This window comes from Mixophyes fleayi, chromosome 5, assembly GCF_038048845.1.
Source record: "Mixophyes fleayi isolate aMixFle1 chromosome 5, aMixFle1.hap1, whole genome shotgun sequence".
In the NCBI taxonomy this organism is placed as follows: Eukaryota; Metazoa; Chordata; class Amphibia; order Anura; family Limnodynastidae; genus Mixophyes; species Mixophyes fleayi.
The window spans coordinates 106,758,037-106,777,158 of NC_134406.1; the positions used below are offsets into that span (position 1 = coordinate 106,758,037).

A 19,122-nucleotide genomic window follows, 5' to 3' on the forward strand; every position below is an offset into this window, starting at 1 on the left:
GTCTTGAAGGCGGGAGTGAGAGGTGGATATCAGAGACGAAACAAGGCACAGGTCAGGGGTAATACCTCTGACAACCTGTTTGAAAAACTAAGGAATGTCATTGCAACATGGTTTATCCTGCTTGGACTCTACTGAGGATATGTGATTTCTGATAATGCCACACACCAATATTGTAAGAGCATTACAACGGGGGGAATTCCATTACATTTTCTGTTTTGCTCACACAATAGACTTGGTGGTACAGAACTTTTTAAGAAATGACAATGACATGTATGAGATGCTGTCTGTGTTCTGAACTATATAGGGTCATTTTCCTGGAGTCTGCAACAGCATTTAGGAGAATGAATCAGTTGCAAGAAGAATAGAATTTAGGGGGAATGTACTTTAGTCCAGCGCAGTGGAGAATACTTTCTGTGTTATGCAAGGTGCTTAAACCACTCGAATAGTCATCAGTGAAGAGAGTGCAGACACTGTTAGCTTGAGTGAAGTGATTCCCCTAATTAGACTTTTTGAAAAGCAGCAAGAGAAATTGAATGAGAAACTGAAACAAAGCAATTCCGCTAATTATGTTAGACTTGTAGATTAAGTACTTTATTCACTTTGCCAGGACCCAAGAGTTATCAACATCTTGAAATCGGATCATTACATTTTGGCAACTATAGTTGATCCTAGGGTTAAGAGCTTTGTCTTCTCTTTCTTTCCAACTGACCCAGATCTCAAGAGATGCAATGAGCTTCTGGTCAGCAAGCTGACAGCTCAATTGGTACATGACACAATGACGTTTCCTCTTTCAGTTTCTTTGGAAATTGCTGTGAGGAAAAAACTTAACTTTCCCAAGAGACCCAGTGTTGATGTAGATGAGTCTGCACAACATTTTGACATGTGTCTGGTCTAAAAGAATTGCCCAAAAATCGTGACAGTTCTTCCATAAAATGAACTACAAATTTCATGAGGAAGGCCATTACCGGCAATTACATCAAAGTACACAGACTTCTGTGATGGTGGATTCCAGCGGGGATGAATTAGTATTGTTTGAGGATGATGTACACACTGATGAGGGTGAATTTGATGACAGTATAGATTGCAGGTGCTGACATCTAGCTGAGACAAGCTTTTTATTAACATTTTTGTCTCCTTGACTTAAAACCACTATGCACTTGAACATAGGCTTTAGCACACGAGGTAGAGGGATTTGTATCATCATGACTGAGACTGGAAAATGTCAAGAACAATGTCAACCCCTCTGTATGAGCTATGGCACAGTAGAATGTCACTGGAGACTTTTAAGAACACTGGCAGCAATTTCTGTTTCAGCACTGAACCCTGCCACCTCTCTTGATTCTGAGTGAGTTATGGTACAGTAAAATGTAGCTGCAGATTTAGACCAAGCATGCCAGCCCTATTCTTTCTATTTCAGCAATGACAATTAGCAATGGAGCAATGGCGCTCTCCTCTTCGTGTGTTACCTATATAACACAGTACAATGTGACTGCAGATTTAGAAGACCAAGCATGCCAGCCCTATTATTTTTAGGTCATCAATGACAATTAGCAATGGAGCTCTCCTCTTTGTGTGTTACCTATATAACAAAGTACAATGTGACTGCAGATTTAAAAGACCAAGCCTGCCAGCCCTATTATTTTTACTTCAGCAATGATTTTTACCGGACCACGCCTCCAGTGGCGTTTTACCTTTTACAGTTACTATGGGCGCTCAGTTTTTAAGATAGACTGCAGTGGACACTGCTTCCGCCCAAAAACTTTTCTCCAGACCTGCGTCGTTCAACATAGTCCATGCTAGGCAGTTGGTGCTATATACCATATTTTCTTAAGAATTCAGCTAAAGTTCCACTGTCATATTCTCCGCCATTGTCGGATTTCAAGGCTTTTAGTTTCAGACCTGTTTGAGTCTCTACAATTTTCTGTATGAATTCACTCTTAGCTCTTATGAAGTAGACATGTGTCATCCTAGTTGCATCATCAATGAGTGTCAGAAAATATCTCCTCCTAGACCAATGGGGAAACAGGTTACCAGAGCAACGAGGAGACACAGCAAAACACTCCTATATGCCAACACACACCACAGCACCCCTCAGACACACCACACCACCCCTCAGACACACCACGCCACCCTTCAGACACAACACGCCACCCCTGAGACATATCATCCAACCTCCTAGGCACATTACGACCCCCCAAGACATATTACAACCCCTGCTAAGACACATTATAACCCCTAGACACATAATAACAGCCCCCAAGACATATTATAACCCCCAGGACACATTATAACCCTCTTGAAAGCACATAACCTCACCAGCCCACTGTACTTACATATGCTGCTGACAGAAAAGTCCTGCAGAGCAAGCTAGGAGTGTTAGGGCTGACGGCAAGTGTCATAAACTTGTAAAACAGGTCACAGAGGTCTTCGCTTTTAGCAGCCGCCTTTCCCGTAGAGCTGAGCATGTTCACAGGTACTCGGATGCCTCCAAGTCTTAAGCTCAAAGTAGTACAAGTTTATAACCCTACCACAGCGCAGGTGAGGGCCAGGTGGAAGAATAGCAAAGTCCAAATGGGCTGAGCTCAAGAGGTACAGCGGGCAGCGGTGGTGTAGTCCAGGCAAAAGGTCAGGGCTGGCGGTAAACAACAAATCCAGGTAACAGGCAGAGATCAAGGTCACAGGCAATAAAGCAGAGTCCAGGTGACAGGCAGAGGTCAGGGTCACAGACAATATAGCAGAGTCCAAGGTCATACACAGCAAGATCAATCCAAAGGCAGAGAAGAGGAAAAGAGCAGGGAGCAGGTAAGTATGCACAGAGCAGGAACTATAAATGGCAGTGAGGCCCAGTCCTCATTGCCTTAAATACTAACAATCAGCCTCAGGAGGCTGCTAATTAATTACTAGCTTAGAACTAGCCAAGGTCATATCACAAACCAGGAACATGTATGAAAATATAAATGACAAATAGAATCATGCGAGAGCTCCCCCTGAAGTTGGAGGATGTCCCTACACCCTCCTACTCTATGCCACAAAGATAACAGTGCATTGTAACTAATGCACGTGCTCGGCTGCTACCTCACGCCAGGATGCGGCGTACCGATGCGGCTCGTAACAAGGAGCTCTAAATCTTGAGAGATTACAAAATCTTGCGAGATTTGGAGCTCCTGGTTTACTCTGCAGGCTGCTGGGCAGTGGGCAGCGGCAGACAGTCATTACACACTGTCCGTGGACCACTCCCTCCCACACGTGGACACATAAAGATACCTTAACATATTTTTTTTTTAACTATAGTGCTCCAGTGAGGGCCCCGGGCTCCCAGGCAGGTCCGGGCCTGGGTAATTTGTCCCCCCCCCCCTTGGCACCTCTGTAGAGAACTATAATTCTTGGAGCAAAGATTGGGGAGATCTGGGCATTAAAACACTCCTTCCTCATCCCTGGTCTGCATAATAATTTCTGTAGTGTAGGGTGTCATTTTATGCTGATTACCAGACAATAGCTTCTAAGGGATCACGTTGTTTGAAAGGGGGATTCTCTAGGTGCCAGGATGGGGGATATTGGCACTTTTAGTATCCTTACCCTTCATGGCCCTTTCATGGCTCATGAGATTTTTTTTGTAGTGTAGAGGCTGAACACTGCATGATCTGTGACATCAGTAAGTGGTGTTGTAAGAAGTACATATTGTCATATACAATGGTGTAGAAAATACTAAATATCCATATAAAAATGTTGTGTCTGGCTACTAATTAAACTTTTAACTTTCCAAACCCCTACAATGAAAATGTCCTCCTTCATGCTGCCCTGTTTTAAATAAAACACTAGGGGGTATATTTACTGAACTGCGGGTTTGAAAAAGTAGAGATGTTGCCTATAGCAACCAATCAGATTCTAGCTGTCATTTTGTAGAGTGCAATAAAAAAATGACAGCTAGAATCTGATTGGTTGCTATAGGCAACATCTCCACTTTTTCAAACCCGCAGTTTAGTAAATCTAGCCCTAGAACTTAAAAAGAACAAAAAAAAAACCATTTCAACACTGGGTTTTACCTTCTAACTAAAATAACCATGATTTAGCCTTCCCAAGCAGCATTTCAAAATACACTTTAGATCAATCAGAACAGTCTCTTTGAATTAAGACAGGTTCCAGCTCACTAGTTGAATCGAAAAAAGCACTTGTCCCAAAGCATCACATTAACCTACTAAAAAGAGACAGTAGGCTATACAGCCACAGGAGGAAAACAAATTCTACACTCATGCTGCTAGCATTACTTACTTTTTAATAATTGCTACCAAACTACAATCCTGGGACATTTTTAACAAACCAAGCAGAACTTAACATAGTGCTTTCGAAGCATACAACATTGCAGCTTTTTACCAACCGTATATAAGGACTTTCGAATCAAACATCTCCCTTTCAAGATTTTAAAAGTTGTGTTATTACAATATCCACTTCTAAATAACCAATTGGTAAATACACTTTAATAGTCCTAAGAAAAAAAAACCCAACAAACTGGTTTTAGCAATAATTACCGTATATACTCGAGTATAAGTCGACCCGAATATAAGCCGAGGTACCTAATTTTACCACAAAAAACTGGTAAAACTTATTGACTCGAGTATAAGCCTAGGGTGGGAAATGCAGCAGCTACTGGTAATTTTTTTTTAGATTTATTCATTATTATGTTTTTAATTTACATCTGTATATGCATTTTTATATCATGTGTGTTTTTCAGTTTATTGCTATTTTGTCATTTTGATGTATGCTTTCACCCCCTATGTACATTGTTGTGGAAAATAAGAATATGTATACACATAAAATACAAATAAATTATTAAGTGTGTAAATTGTGAAATTTGAAAATCTATTACTTGCAGTTTGGTGGGGTTGTCAGTTGTCAGGACTTGAGTTCCAGGGTCACTCTCACACGTTTGGGGCCACTATTGCACTCCTTTGGGACGTACGGCATCATATTTGCCACAGCCTCTATTATATGTGCATCCTCCTGGAGCCCATATTGTCTTAGCTCTTCCTTGATACACATCTTCACATGCCGGCGCTCCAGTGGCAGAAAGGGGATGAAGAAATCAACTATGTTCTGGTCAATGAGGCTGCTGTGAAAGAATGCACCTTTTTTGTTGTAAAGTGCTAGAGAGATTTCAGGCTGCAAATCCTGTAACTTCATCTCCTCCCTGTCTTTCCCCATTTTCAAGTTCTCAGGCACCTTTGTGTTTATCAGGTTGCCATAATCATTGCTGCTGAAAAATGAAGATCGCTTTAAGGTAAGACACTCCGTTAAAAAAAAAAAATAGAGAGAGATTTTTTCAGCCTTTTCCTTCCTCCGCAGTGGAACGCATATGCGTTCCACCAACAGGAAGTTCGGCATTTGGAACGCAAGTTTGCGTTCCAAATGCCGAACTTCCTGTCAGTGGAACGCATATGCGTTCCACTGCGGAGGAAGGAAAAGGCTGAAAAAATCTCTCTCTATTTTTTTTTTTTAACGGAGTGTCTTACCTTAAAGCGGAACTGAACAACTGAGGGACCGGCCACCAGGTAAGTTCACCCGTGTATAAGCCGAGGGGGCTTTTTTCAGCATACAAAAATGTGCTGAAAAACTCGGCTTATACACGGGTATATACGGTAGTTATTTTTTACCGAGTATTTCACTGTCAAGTTTGAAGGACCAGGGGGGTAACAACAACAACAACAAAAAGCATGCTGTTAGAGCTGGCCATTCTTAACATAACAGTATACTTACCAACTTTTTCCGTTGGTGTCCGGGAGCCTCTCTGGGGCAGGTGGCCGTGCGGGGAGGGGGGCTCCGAAATCGCGTCATTTTGGCCCCGCCCCGTGATGTAATGACGCAAAATGCGTCATTCCTGCAGAATCGCAGCATTTTGGCCCTAATTTGGGCAGATGCAGAAGATTGCCACACTCTCCCGGGAGTCCGGGAGACCCACCCGAAATGCAGGAGACTCCCGGACATTCTGGGAGAGTTGGCAAGTATGCATAACAGGAGACACAATGCAAGTTTTAATTATGAGGGTAATCATGATTTCTTGTTTAGAGGAGCAAAAATTATTATTAAATATCTGACAAAGGCCAAATTATTTTTGGGAACAAGTGCATGCTGCCACTTGTTGTGCCACAAGTATGTACTTTAAATTGTGTCCCCATCTGGAAATATTAAGTGTTGCCACATCAGAAACAAATATTATTGCCTCTCTGGTAATGAAATAGTATGTTACTATAATATAAATAAATACATTTTTTTAACTTACATTTAATCATTAATGAAATTTGGCCTTCTAATTTATTTATAAAATAATTTGGCCTCCATAAGTTAGTTAATAATAATTTTTTGCCCCTCTAAACAAGAAATCAGGATTACCCTCAAAATTAAAACTTGTATTATGCCTCCTGTTATGTTAGGACAGCAGTGGAAAGCAAAGCAGTGTGTTTTTTCTGCCAATTTTTACAGCGAGTTTGCAAAATCGCAGATTCATACATTTGTAGCGTTTCGATTTTCGTTACATCACTTTACTGGTGATTTACTTTCAAGTTGCACTTTCATAAATCGACAGGTTCAAACTAGTCCAAGAAAAGCGCTGAAAAAGGCAAATCGTAGCTTGATACATCTATCCCCAGATATCTCTTAGTTTGCACAAGCTACAATGGAATTAATAGACAAGGCATTTTATTTACACCAATGAAGTAGAAAGAAAAGGATGTATATTGGGGCACTCCAATGAGGGGATGATTATAAAATATAACTTTTAATGATGTACATTAAAAATGGGGGTAGAGAAGAGAGCGAAATATTTAAAATAACATATAACAAACAGTGATACATACACTTTAAAAATGCAAACTAAGTTGCAAGAGCTCCTACTGTCACGTATAACAACAGTTGTATGTGCACAGACTTCAATAAGTCATAGGGCAGAAATGGTCAAAATAAACCTAGATGAAAAGCTGTTGTTAGAACTGCCTATTGATATTCCATATATATGTGCGCTAGACCTCAAAAAGTGTCATCTGTATTAGATGCAAAAAATGAGCATTTACCAAAGTGTCTCCATTGTAATAGTAAGAGACTATCTTATGGTATAAAAAAGAAAAACACCACAAGTAAGGTAAGGTCAGCAGTAGTTCCCCCCTGATCGCGGGATTTTGTGATAAGTTCCCTGCCTATAATAACTGGGGAGCGATCAGGAAGGTAACAGGTCCAAATTGACACAAGGCAGAAAAAGAAAGTAGGAGCCCTGAAACGCCAACGCGCGTTTCGCTCGGCTGCTTTTTCAAGGCTGGGTACGGGAGGCAAATGACAGCTCTTATATACTGCTGGTTTGTAAGTGTGTTCGATCACGTGATGATCTGCACCAATCCAACACTTATATTCATGAATGCATCACATGTCACGTTGAAAACCAATTAGTGTATTTCTAGAGCATTGATTGACATAGGTGTTAGCGAGTAGAATGAATGAGATCTCGCAATTCACTTGTGTTAGAGAGTTACAGTTTTTAATAATCCCTGATGTGTAAAAAAGAGTCATACAGAGATTTCTGAAATACGAAATGCACTGATCCCATTAAGCGCTGCAGTTGTAAGAGACAAGTGTACTGGTCTCAGCGGCTCCTAGTCATAGGGATAATAAATCGTCATCTATAATGTAATGTTCATAATTATCTTTTAAAATTTATTAATATTTAACTTCTATAGAGAAAAAAGATTTCAATTATTTAAATACAAATCTGGTATTCAGAGTAGGTACAACAGTATTCACTGTCATATCCTCACAGTTGCCATGATTTAAGGCAGTACATGATAAAGTACCTATCAGTACAGTCAATCAGCAGGTCCCATATATAGTATCGATTAGTCAGGTGGATTTATAAATAAAATCACCAATCAATTTCCAAATAAGTAACATTCAATTTTATTTTATTTCTATTGGAAATTTCTATATAAAATTATTTGTAATTTATTATAATACTTATTTGTGTAATTTTTTTGTGGCTGTTCCATAAGTAGCAACCACAAAATAAAGTTTACACATGAGAGATCTTACACTGTTTTACATTTATCATAAGATATACTCGATGTTTGGAGGACCATATTGGTATAGAATTTTGATATCTCCAAATCAGAAAAGGAGTGGGAATGTTTTATAGGAGTAGATGGTATTGTACAGGACCTTAGTACTAGAATTAGATATGTTTTTAGAGAAAAGAGATAAAGCTATTATAGTCATTGAGACCATTGGGAATCATGGTCCCCATGAGAAAAATTTTTCTCGTCTCTCTTTTATAAAGTTCTTTTTGAATATCACCACCTCGAATCCCAAGTTGGACACTTTCCATCGCGAAGGCTTTTAGAAATTTTGGATTACTCGCATGGAAAGTCAAAAAATGTTTTGCCACTGTGGTAATAGGTTTAAAATTTTTTTGGTCTCTAAGGCCATTTTTGATATTGCAGATATGCTCTGATAATCTTTTTTTGAAAGGTCGAGTTGTCATTCCAATGTACAGTTTGGAACATGGACAAGAAAGGCAATAAATAATGCCCATAGACTTACAATTAAGAAAATCATCTATATGCCACACTTTTCCAAATTTATCTGTGTAATACTTAGTCTGTATCATATATTGGCAATAATTGCAAGTGCCACATTTAAAAAATCCTTTCGGTTTCTTGTTTGTTATTTGATTTTTTTGCAAATCACTATGGACTAGTTTATCTTTCATATAGAATAGATAATCAATTCTATCAGGCGCTCCACTTCGGCATGCAGCCGCGTGTGTACTCTAGAATTTCCACAACTAATTCAAAATCACATAGACATATACAAAAATTGAGTACATACACTTGCGCTTCCGTTCATGCCCATAGATGTTCATAAACCAAATGTGCTATTCATAATTGGATGGCATTCCTCGCTTAGGACTCAGATGTCATCATATGAAATGTGTACATGTATGGAAAAACACAAAAAAACATACAAGACCACATAGCGTATTATGTAAACATATGATCTAATACTTTCAAGTCCACCACCAGAATGATAGTATGTGTCAGAGTCCTAAGATATGTTGTTTTTCCTCACAGCACCACACTCGTGATATCTTCTCCTCAAAGCCCCTCTCGGGTATATGCTTACATCTCCATAGAATAATTTGCGCTTTTCAAATCCAACCTCCTCTTCCTCATACAAACAAATATGGAAAATGTCTCCAGAAGAGCGATGGGGCATGGAATATATAAAAAAAGCATACGAAGACAACTTCGTGCATTACCCCAAAATACACATTTAATATCAATGGAACAAATAAAAACAATAATAAAACTGGAAAGCACACATGTGCAAACGTATCCACATAATGATATAAAAGTCCCGTACCGGATGGCAATGTGTATACAGCCTGTGAAGGGATCCACTTATAGATGGTATTGCTGCAGCTTGGGATCCAAAACACAAGCACGTGTCACACTGGTCACTCGGTCTCTGGGAAAAGCCGCCAACGCATTTCAACCCTGTCCGTCGTGGGTCTTTTTCAAGGCATACCATTAAAACCATACAGCCGCAATTTAAATAGTCACTCCTATTATCGGGATCCGCCCATAGTCCCTCCTCCGTTGACTCTTCTTCCGGAGGAAACAGTCCTCGAGTCAGAACGAGGTCTGATGTTCCACAACTTTATTGTTCCTGAATATACCCAAACAACTTTATTGTTCATGAACATACCCAATTCTCGGACAAATTCGTGGATCTTTCAAGTCCACCACCAGAATGATAGTATGTGTCAGAGTCCTAAGATATGTTGTTTTTCCTCACAGCACCACACTCGTGATATCTTCTCCTCAAAGCCCCTCTCGGGTATATGCTTACATCTCCATAGAATAATTTGCGCTTTTCAAATCCAACCTCCTCTTCCTCATACAAACAAATATGGAAAATGTCTCCAGAAGAGCGATGGGGCATGGAATATTTTGCACAAGCTCAACAGATTTCGTTTACTCTTCTAACATAGGTGGTATAGCATAGATGTTCCTTTAGTGGTTAGCACTGGCGTCACAAGTTCAAATACCAAACATGTCCTTAGCATCTGTGTGCAGCTTTCAGCTGTGAATCATTAAGGAAACAAGCACAACAGATACGTTTGCACATGTGTGCTTTCCAGTTTTATTATTGTTTTTATTTGTTCCATTGATATTAAATGTGTATTTTGGGGTAATGCACGAAGTTGTCTTCGTATGCTTTTTTTATATATTCCATGCCCCATCGCTCTTCTGGAGACATTTTCCATATTTGTTTGTATGAGGAAGAGGAGGTTGGATTTGAAAAGCGCAAATTATTCTATGGAGATGTAAGCATATACCCGAGAGGGGCTTTGAGGAGAAGATATCACGAGTGTGGTGCTGTGAGGAAAAACAACATATCTTAGGACTCTGACACATACTATCATTCTGGTGGTGGACTTGAAAGTATTAGATCATATGTTTACATAATACGCTATGTGGTCTTGTATGTTTTTTTGTGTTTTTCCATACATGTACACATTTCATATGATGACATCTGAGTCCTAAGCGAGGAATACCATCCAATTATGAATAGCACATTTGGTTTATGAACATCTATGGGCATGAACGGAAGCGCAAGTGTATGTACTCAATTTTTGTATAGTTTATCTTTCAAACTACTAGTTCTTCTCCAACTAAAGGAGATATGTTTATCTAATTCTGTTCCCAGATCTTTATCAGAAAGCAAGATATGCCAATGTTTTTGAAAAATAGTCTGCAAATGTCGCCATTCTGCGCAAAATGTACCAACCATACGAATCTTTGAGGTTTCTTTCTCTTTTTTCAAATTATTTTTAGGATAGATAAGTGATTCTCTATCTCTTTGAGAAACAATTTTTGTGGCTTTTTTGAGGCTCTTGTTACTATACCCCCTATTTTTAAGCCTTGTTGTAAGTTCATTTGCTCTTTTTTCAAAAGTAGAATTATCCGAACAGTTTCTTTTAATTCTCAGGAGTTCCCCCTTAGGGATACCCCGGATAACCGGTGGAAAGTGAGCACTGGTATGATGTAGGATAGTATTAGTGGCAGTCTCCTTTCTATAAATATCACTCCTAAGTAATCCCTCATCCGTCTTATAAATTGTTAGATCTAGAAAGTTGATCTTATCTGTGTTAATTTCTGATGTTAGTTTTAAATTAAGATCGTTATTGTTGAGGATGGTTGTAAAGATATCAAAGTGATCAGTATCCCCATCCCATAGGATGAGGACATCGTCAATATATCTCAGCCACATGATTACATGATTGGTGAATTCTTCGTTTTTTTCCGTAAAAACGTATTCTTGCTCCCACCAGCCTAGGAACAGGTTTGCATACGATGGTGCACAAACTGTCCCCATCGCCGTCCCTCTAATCTTTAAGTAAAAGCCTTCATTGTACACAAAGTAATTTTTGTTTAGAATAAATTGGAGGAACTTATCACAAAATCCCGCGATCAGGCGGGAATTACTGCTGACCTTACCTTACTTGTGGTGTTTTTCTTTTTTATACCATAAGATAGTCTCTTACTATTACAATGGAGACACTTTGGTAAATGCTCATTTTTTGCATCTAATACAGATGACACTTTTTGAGGTCTAGCGCACATATATATGGAATATCAATAGGCAGTTCTAACAACGGCTTTTCATCTAGGTTTATTTTGACCATTTCTGCCCTATGACTTATTGAAGTCTGTGCACATACAACTGTTGTTATACGTGACAGTAGGAGCTCTTGCAACTTAGTTTGCATTTTTAAAGTGTATGTATCACTGTTTGTTATATGTTATTTTAAATATTTCGCTCTCTTCTCTACCCCCATTTTTAATGTACATCATTAAAAGTTATATTTTATAATCATCCCCTCATTGGAGTGCCCCAATATACATCCTTTTCTTTCTACTTCATTGGTACAATTTATATCATGTAGGGTGCACCCCCTGGTTGGTATATCGCTATATGTACCCCAGGTTTGTTACACAACATTTATATATTTTTGAAGGAGACCAATTTATATTACATACTATCTGGTGCGGTGGTATACCTCTTTTGCATTTTATTTACAGTTACAAATTAGAGTTGAGTATCTATAAGAATGTCATGCAAAGCAATCAGGACCATAGGAAGGGTGAGGTTTTGTGGGGCATTAGCTCTGGGTCAGAGCTAGATTAAGAACTCATGGGCAACATACAAGTTTGTACTCCTCTTCTCTGTCTGTCAAAAAAAACAACATAAAAATGGGTTAGGGTGAAAGCAAAAGCCTAGGTTACCTAGAGGATGATCCAGCTGTTTCCTGGATACAAGAAAGAGGGTTCCCCAGCTAAAAGATTTTTCTTAGATGGCTAACTACCAGAAAAGGAGAGAGAGACTGGTCTCTGTCTGCCACCACCCAGCGGCATTGCTGGACACCATGATCAATGTTCCATGCATGATTGAACCAACCAAGCCCAAGCACTGCACATTATACCTATTACAATTCTGTAGCAGCAGTGTCTGTTACGGAAAGTTGTTGGGCGGTTGGGGGAGAGGGATTTAGTGTTCTAAATGATTTTAGCATTAAATTATTTATTTATTAATTTTATATATTGCATTAGTTAAATTATTATTATTATTATTATTATTATTATTATTATCGCATGTATTATTCTCCATTATTATTTTGTTAGTTTATTATTTTAAATTATCATGGTTTTTTTATTTTTTCATTTTAAAGATAGCCCCCTCTTTATACACATGTATTTTACTTGGGCTCCTCCTGAGAAATAACTAACTACTTTGCTCTTTTCCTCACTTAATTCATACAATTTATTTATTACATAGGCACTTTAGAGACCCCCATCAGCCAGACCAACAATACCAAGTCATTATTATTAAGTGTGTTATATCAATGTGCCTTTGCATAGTGATCAATGTGTATCAGTATGTGTCAGTGTTGGTCATTGGTTGAGTTTTTATGTATGATAATTTTTTACTATATTATTGTGGCAGAATTTGTGTTAATTAGGTCTTAAAAATCCAAAACCAAATTTTTCCTTGTTTGACATATAATACTACTATGTTTGCTTTCTCAATATAGTTCACCCTATCTTAGCTTCTTCATCCTCGTTTGCCTATAATAGTTACAATAAAATTGATACTGATAGGAAGGTGAGGGTTGAAAAGGGGATAGTAGAGGAAAAGGAAAGTCTTAATGAGGAAGGAGAAGTGTTTGTGGGAGAGGGGGAATGGTGCAGGGTTTGTCATATTATGGTCTCTCCCCTGGCAACGTATTTCCTTAAAAATTTTGAATGCAAATGCAGTGTGCATCTACATGTGCCGCTGGGAGCAGTGTACCAGCAATTTTTTTGTAGCATCTTCATCTTTCTCTCTATATAGTGTGGACAACATCTCATTATGAAGTGTGATCTAATAATGTTTAGAGCAGGAAAATACATAAGGAACTTACTGACTATGTCATTTGAATTGGGGTTTTTGCAGTCTGGTAAATCCATGTTCAATCCCATTTGTTGACATAAATGTTCATCATTTTGCAGTAACTGTAAGTATACCTTTAAAATAGAAAACAAATTAAGATACTGAATTATATTTGTGCTCAGATCATCATCAATCAGCTGCTACAAAAAATGTGAGGTCACAGTATATCAAGTTAGATACTGTTTTATATGTCTTTAATTCATATTGTTACTTTGGAGTACAACTACTTTATACACAATGGGCCTGATTCATTAAGGAAAGTAAAGCAAAAAAAATTAGTAACTTTGCACCTTGGCAAAACCATGTTGTATTGGAGGGGGAGGTAAATGTAAAAAGTGGGGACAGATTTATAGTTGGGATAGAGCAAGTCCTAGAACAACTTTAAATTTCAATGTAAAAATAAAGCTATGAAATATGTGTGTGCTACATGAAAAAAACAGACAGTATTTTCCTTCTATGCACACACATATTTGATAGCTTTATTTTTACATTGAAATTTACAGTTGATCTAGAACATGCCCTACCAATACTATAAATCTGCCATTAAATTTTAATGCAAAATGGTTTTGCCAAGGTGCAAAGTTACTCATTTTTTTTTTGCTTTACTTTCCCTAATGAACCAGGCTCATAGAGTTTAGTAACATCTGGTGATTCTTAAATGCCTGTTCATCAAGGTTATCTTTAGCATTCTATTTGATATAGTATCAGCAAGCAAAATGGTTGATTACTATCTTTTAATCCCAATGTAAAAAGTAGTAATTACATGTGTACAAAGAAAGAAGGCTTTTAAGACAATAAAGGGATTATTTGAGAGATATATAGAGTCTGTTAACAGAATAGATTGTTGATTAGACAAACAATGATAGTGAGAACAAAAACTACTGTATTCACATTGTATAAAGACCAATGCACCTATATGATCTTGAGAGAGAGAGAGAGAGAGAGAGAGAGAGAGGAAACACCTGAGCTGAAATGTAACAACCTGTATAACAGTAATATGTTTAAAAACAAAAATAAACTGAAAATAAATAGCTTATTAATAAATCAATACACTCCTTAACATTATAAACATTGATCTGGATGGTCTTATAATACACATGGTCATATTCACTACTGTATCATTTAGCAAAATTAGCAAATAGATAGCTTATAATTAGTATCAAAGCATCAGATACGAGTAGATAATGTATTTAGATCAAAATGAGTCTCTTTTAGGAACATACATTACATCCTATAACAATAATAGGAGATTAAATCATTTAGAATACCTCTTTGATTATTCACTATTGGTATAGTGAGCTGACAGCATTATATGGACAGCACAGTGGCTAAATGGTTAGCACTTCTGCCTCACAGCACTGGGGTCATGCGTTCAATTCCCGACCATGGCCTTATCTGTGTGGCGTTTGTATGTTCCCCCTGTGTTTGCGTGGGTTTCCTCCAGGTGCTCCAGTTTCCTCCCACACTCCAAAAAACATACTGGTAGGTTAATTGGCTGCTATCAAAATTGACCTTAGTCTCTCCTTTCCTCTCTGTCTGTCTGTGTGAATGTGTGTCTATATTAAGGAATTTAGACTGTAAGCTCCAATGGAGCAGGGACTGTTGAATGAGTTCTCTGTACAGCACTGTGGAGTTAGTGACGCTATATAAATTGACGATGATGATGATTATATTGTGAAGAGACACATAAATACCAATAAGTCTCTAGTAAATCACCTTATATTGTGCTTCCTTCAAAGCTGGTATCAGCACTATCAGAGGATTAAAATTAAACTGTGAGACATATATGTTACAATCCAGGTAAAATATTAAAAGGTCTTTAAAGCCAATGGTGTGATAGGGTTCTAAACAAACACATGTATAAAAACACTGGATGGATGAATATGCAGCAAAAACCTATTAACATTTGTTTCATGAACTTCTAAAGTGCATTCAACTATATGAATTAAGAGGCCTATTTATTAGCGAGCAGTGAAAACTAATTTTGCACATCTGTAGGATACTTTCTATGTAGAGTTGGCCAAGTAGTGACCAATGTTCACATCCAAATGTGAACCCTGTAGTGCAGGGGTGGGCAAACCTGTCCTCAAGGGCCATATCCAGTTCATGTTTTTAGGATTTCTTTAATCATGTACAGCTGAGTTAATCTATTTGGCTGGGTCAGTAATTATCCCACCTGTTTCTACAGACAGAAATCCTAAAAACATGAACTGGATATGGCCCTTGAGGACAGGTTTGCCCACCCCTGCTGTAGTGTAACTATTTGCTAACAAAAAAAACACCATGCAATGTGTCTTTCAGCTATCTGTTATAATATTGTTTGAATATTAAAACAGGAGAAAACAGTATAAAAGATAAAATGAAAAACATATATTTAGCACTAAACAAGGGATCTTTTGCCCAGCACCCCTCATACAATGCAGATTAAGGGCTAGATTTACTATGCTGCGGGTTTGAAAAAGTGGGGATGTTGCCTATAGCAACCAATCAGATTCTAGCTGTCATTTTGCAGAAGGTACTAAATAAATGAAAGCTAGAATCTGATTGGTTGCTATAGGCAACATCTCCTCTTTTTCAAACCCGCAGCTTAGTAAATCTAGCCCTAAGAATTTTATTTATCTGCCATCCTGGTGCTGGGGATGAAAGCACACAACATCAGCCTACAGCGTGGTGCTGGACTTGCATTTTCAAGCCTCATCTACCCTATATGGACAAAAGTATTTGGCTACACCTATTAATTAGTGAATTGAGGTGTTTCAATCAGACCTGTTGCCAGAGGTGTATAAAAGCACCTAGCCATGCAGTCTCCATTTGCACACATTTGTTATACAAAATTGGTCCTTCTGAAGAGCTCAGTGACTTCAAGCGTGGTACTTTGGAAGGATGTAACCTTTACCACGGTTTATGAAATTTCATCCCTGCTGGATATTCCATGATTAACTGTAAATAATATTATTAGCAAGTGGAAGCATTTAGAAACAACAGCAACTCAGCCATGAAGTGGAAGACCACATAAAATCACAGAGTGGTGTCAACGACTGCTATGGAGCATGGTGCATAAAAGTCGCCAACGCTCTTCTGATTCCATAGCTAAGGAATTCTGAATTTTCACTGACATTTATGTAAGCACAAAAATTGTACAGCGGGAGCTTAATGGAATGAGTTTCCATGGCCTAGCAGCTGCATGCAAGCCCATGCAATGAAAAGCATTGGATGGAGTGGTATAAAGCACACCAACACTGGACTCTGGGGCAATGCAAGCATGTTCTGTGGAGTGACGAGTCACGCTTCTCTGACAATCAGATGGGCGAGTCTTGGTTTGGAGGATGCCAGGAGAATGTTACCTGCGTGACTGCATTATGCCAACTGTGAAGTTTGGTGGAGGAGGGATAATGGTATAGGGCTGTGTCAGGAATAGCCCTCTCTAACTACTCCCTGATCTAATATCTTATCATATATTCACACAGTCAGACAATATATCACTTCTATTTCGTCAAGAAAACTGATCCTACCTACCTTTACCAGTCACAAACCGCACATTGCGCACTTGTGGCGCGGAAGTGTTTACAATATAGAGTTACACACGATCCCACGTTAAACGCTATATCCCCAAATTGTATTTTTGTTGTATCAACTTTAAATGTGATAATATTTTTCCCACTTGTCGCATAAAAAATGTTTGTTGCAAACTTGCTTTTTATCTAGGACTGGGATGCCTATGTTTTCTGTACGTTAGTCATAAAAAAGACACACATAGAGTATTTAAAAAGATGTATACTGTAGTTAATGAATGAGACCTCAGTGGCAGTCAAAACCTTCAGTTTAAAACCCCAAAACTTATATTAAAGAGATTGAATAATACACTTGAGTCTTTGAGCTTTGATTGTAATGAAACATTGACCAGAAGTGCAGAATGAGGAATGAAAATCAAAGAGATACAATTTTATGTGGCTGCTTCTGAAAGTCATTTTTCCCTATTATTATTCAATTCAGTAAAGATATCTTCTCATGTATAAATGAAGAGTGGGTAATTACAATTGAATTCTATTTCAGTACATGCTAATGTGATTCAGAATGGATTCATTAAAAATCTTGACAATAAAGAGAGCTACATTATGCCTACTTGCAGATGTTTTTATTAATGGAGTTTATTTTAAAAATGCAATCCTCTGCTAATTAGAATATCTGGATCACTAGCACTGGATATATCCCAGAATTAGGTATCCAAGAGTATTATTACCAGCTATACCACAACTACCTGTTCAAGACACTTGTGAATTGCTACCAAGTAATATCTTGAGAATCTTAAGTCCATTGTTAATTGTGCTATACAGCAAGAATGCATTGAGCATTTAGAGATGAATTATGTACTTGTAGACAATCCAGTTACACTTATTTTCCACAATCTACCAAGGTTCACAAAAGTACAGTAAATCCAGGTGGTAGATTACCCTAAGATAGCATTGGGTGCCTTAATGACTTTTAAGTGATGGGGTGGATCAGTACTTGTATCCATTGGCATTGTTATTCTCTATGGGACTGATGCTAAGTCATCCACATAAAAATACCATATTTATCCAGTCCGTATGCTAAGGTGAAAGTAGAATATTGGGCCAGGTTTACATCAGGCATACATACACCCAGACACACTTATACACACAACCAGGTCATAAGCACAAAAAAAGTTTTTAAACCTTTGTTTTGGTAGTGAAAAACACACTCACTATTCTGTTTATTTTAAATACAAAAACCCCTCTAAAAGACTTCAGTTATAATATTCCTTCTTCCTTACAAATGAAAGTAGCAGACAAATTATTTTAAAATATCCTCACAATCATATAATATATGTAAGCTCAATAAAGAAAGCACACATCAGCTTCAGGTGAAATTAGAATCAATCGATCAGAAGCAGCTAGTTAGTACTAACCATGTATTTGCATCAGCCTTCAGATAACTGCAATTGATATGGCTATTGACAGGTGTATATGCGCCTCTGTGCTTGTCTGCATTTGACAACAACAATTAGAAACCCTTTAAGCGCTGTTAATATTTTCTACTAGAGTTCACAAAAGTGAAAAAGTATACTAATTTTTCAATGATGTTCTCTGGATCTGTCAGTTCTCACAATAAATATTTCCCCGGATCGAATTCACATAGAAAAATAAAAAAATCATAATAGTATAATACTGTTTATATAAAGTAAATTTAACACAAAGTCCATAATTAATAATTCCAAAACTATGAGGTCACAATCATAGATCTTTCTAGTGAGGAGTCTAACACTAGGGGGTAGCATGCTGAGAAAAGATCATTGTTATCCTGAAAGAAACTTTCTGTTGGTTCACTTTGTGAAAGGAGCACTTTGGATGAAAGATCTATGATTGCTTGCTGATGAGAGAATTGCAAGTTGTTTAACCCTAGAATTGCTGGGAGAGAGCTGCTTATTCCATTAGATGGATTGCTAAGTGGACACTGTCCCTTACACTTGAAATCATTTATTGTGCAGAATTGCTGTTGTTTACAGAGCTTAGGAGTCATGCATGTGTCATGTTGATTACTGATTTCACCTTGTACAAGTAAATAAGCTTCATG

General features: G+C 37.9%; 1 protein-coding gene across 1 annotated transcript in view; it reads right to left on the reverse strand.

The window, feature by feature from the left end:
* LOC142159465 (ATP-binding cassette sub-family A member 13-like) overlaps window positions 1–13,599 on the reverse strand; it is a 253,807-nt gene extending 240,208 nt beyond the window's left edge. Inside the window, exon 1 of the mRNA XM_075214364.1 lies at window positions 13,502–13,599. Within this exon, the coding sequence (XP_075070465.1) occupies window positions 13,502–13,559 (58 nt within the window). The 5' untranslated portion in view covers window positions 13,560–13,599. The remainder of the gene's footprint in view (window positions 1–13,501) is intronic.
* Between the last annotated feature and the right edge of the window lie 5,523 nt (window positions 13,600–19,122).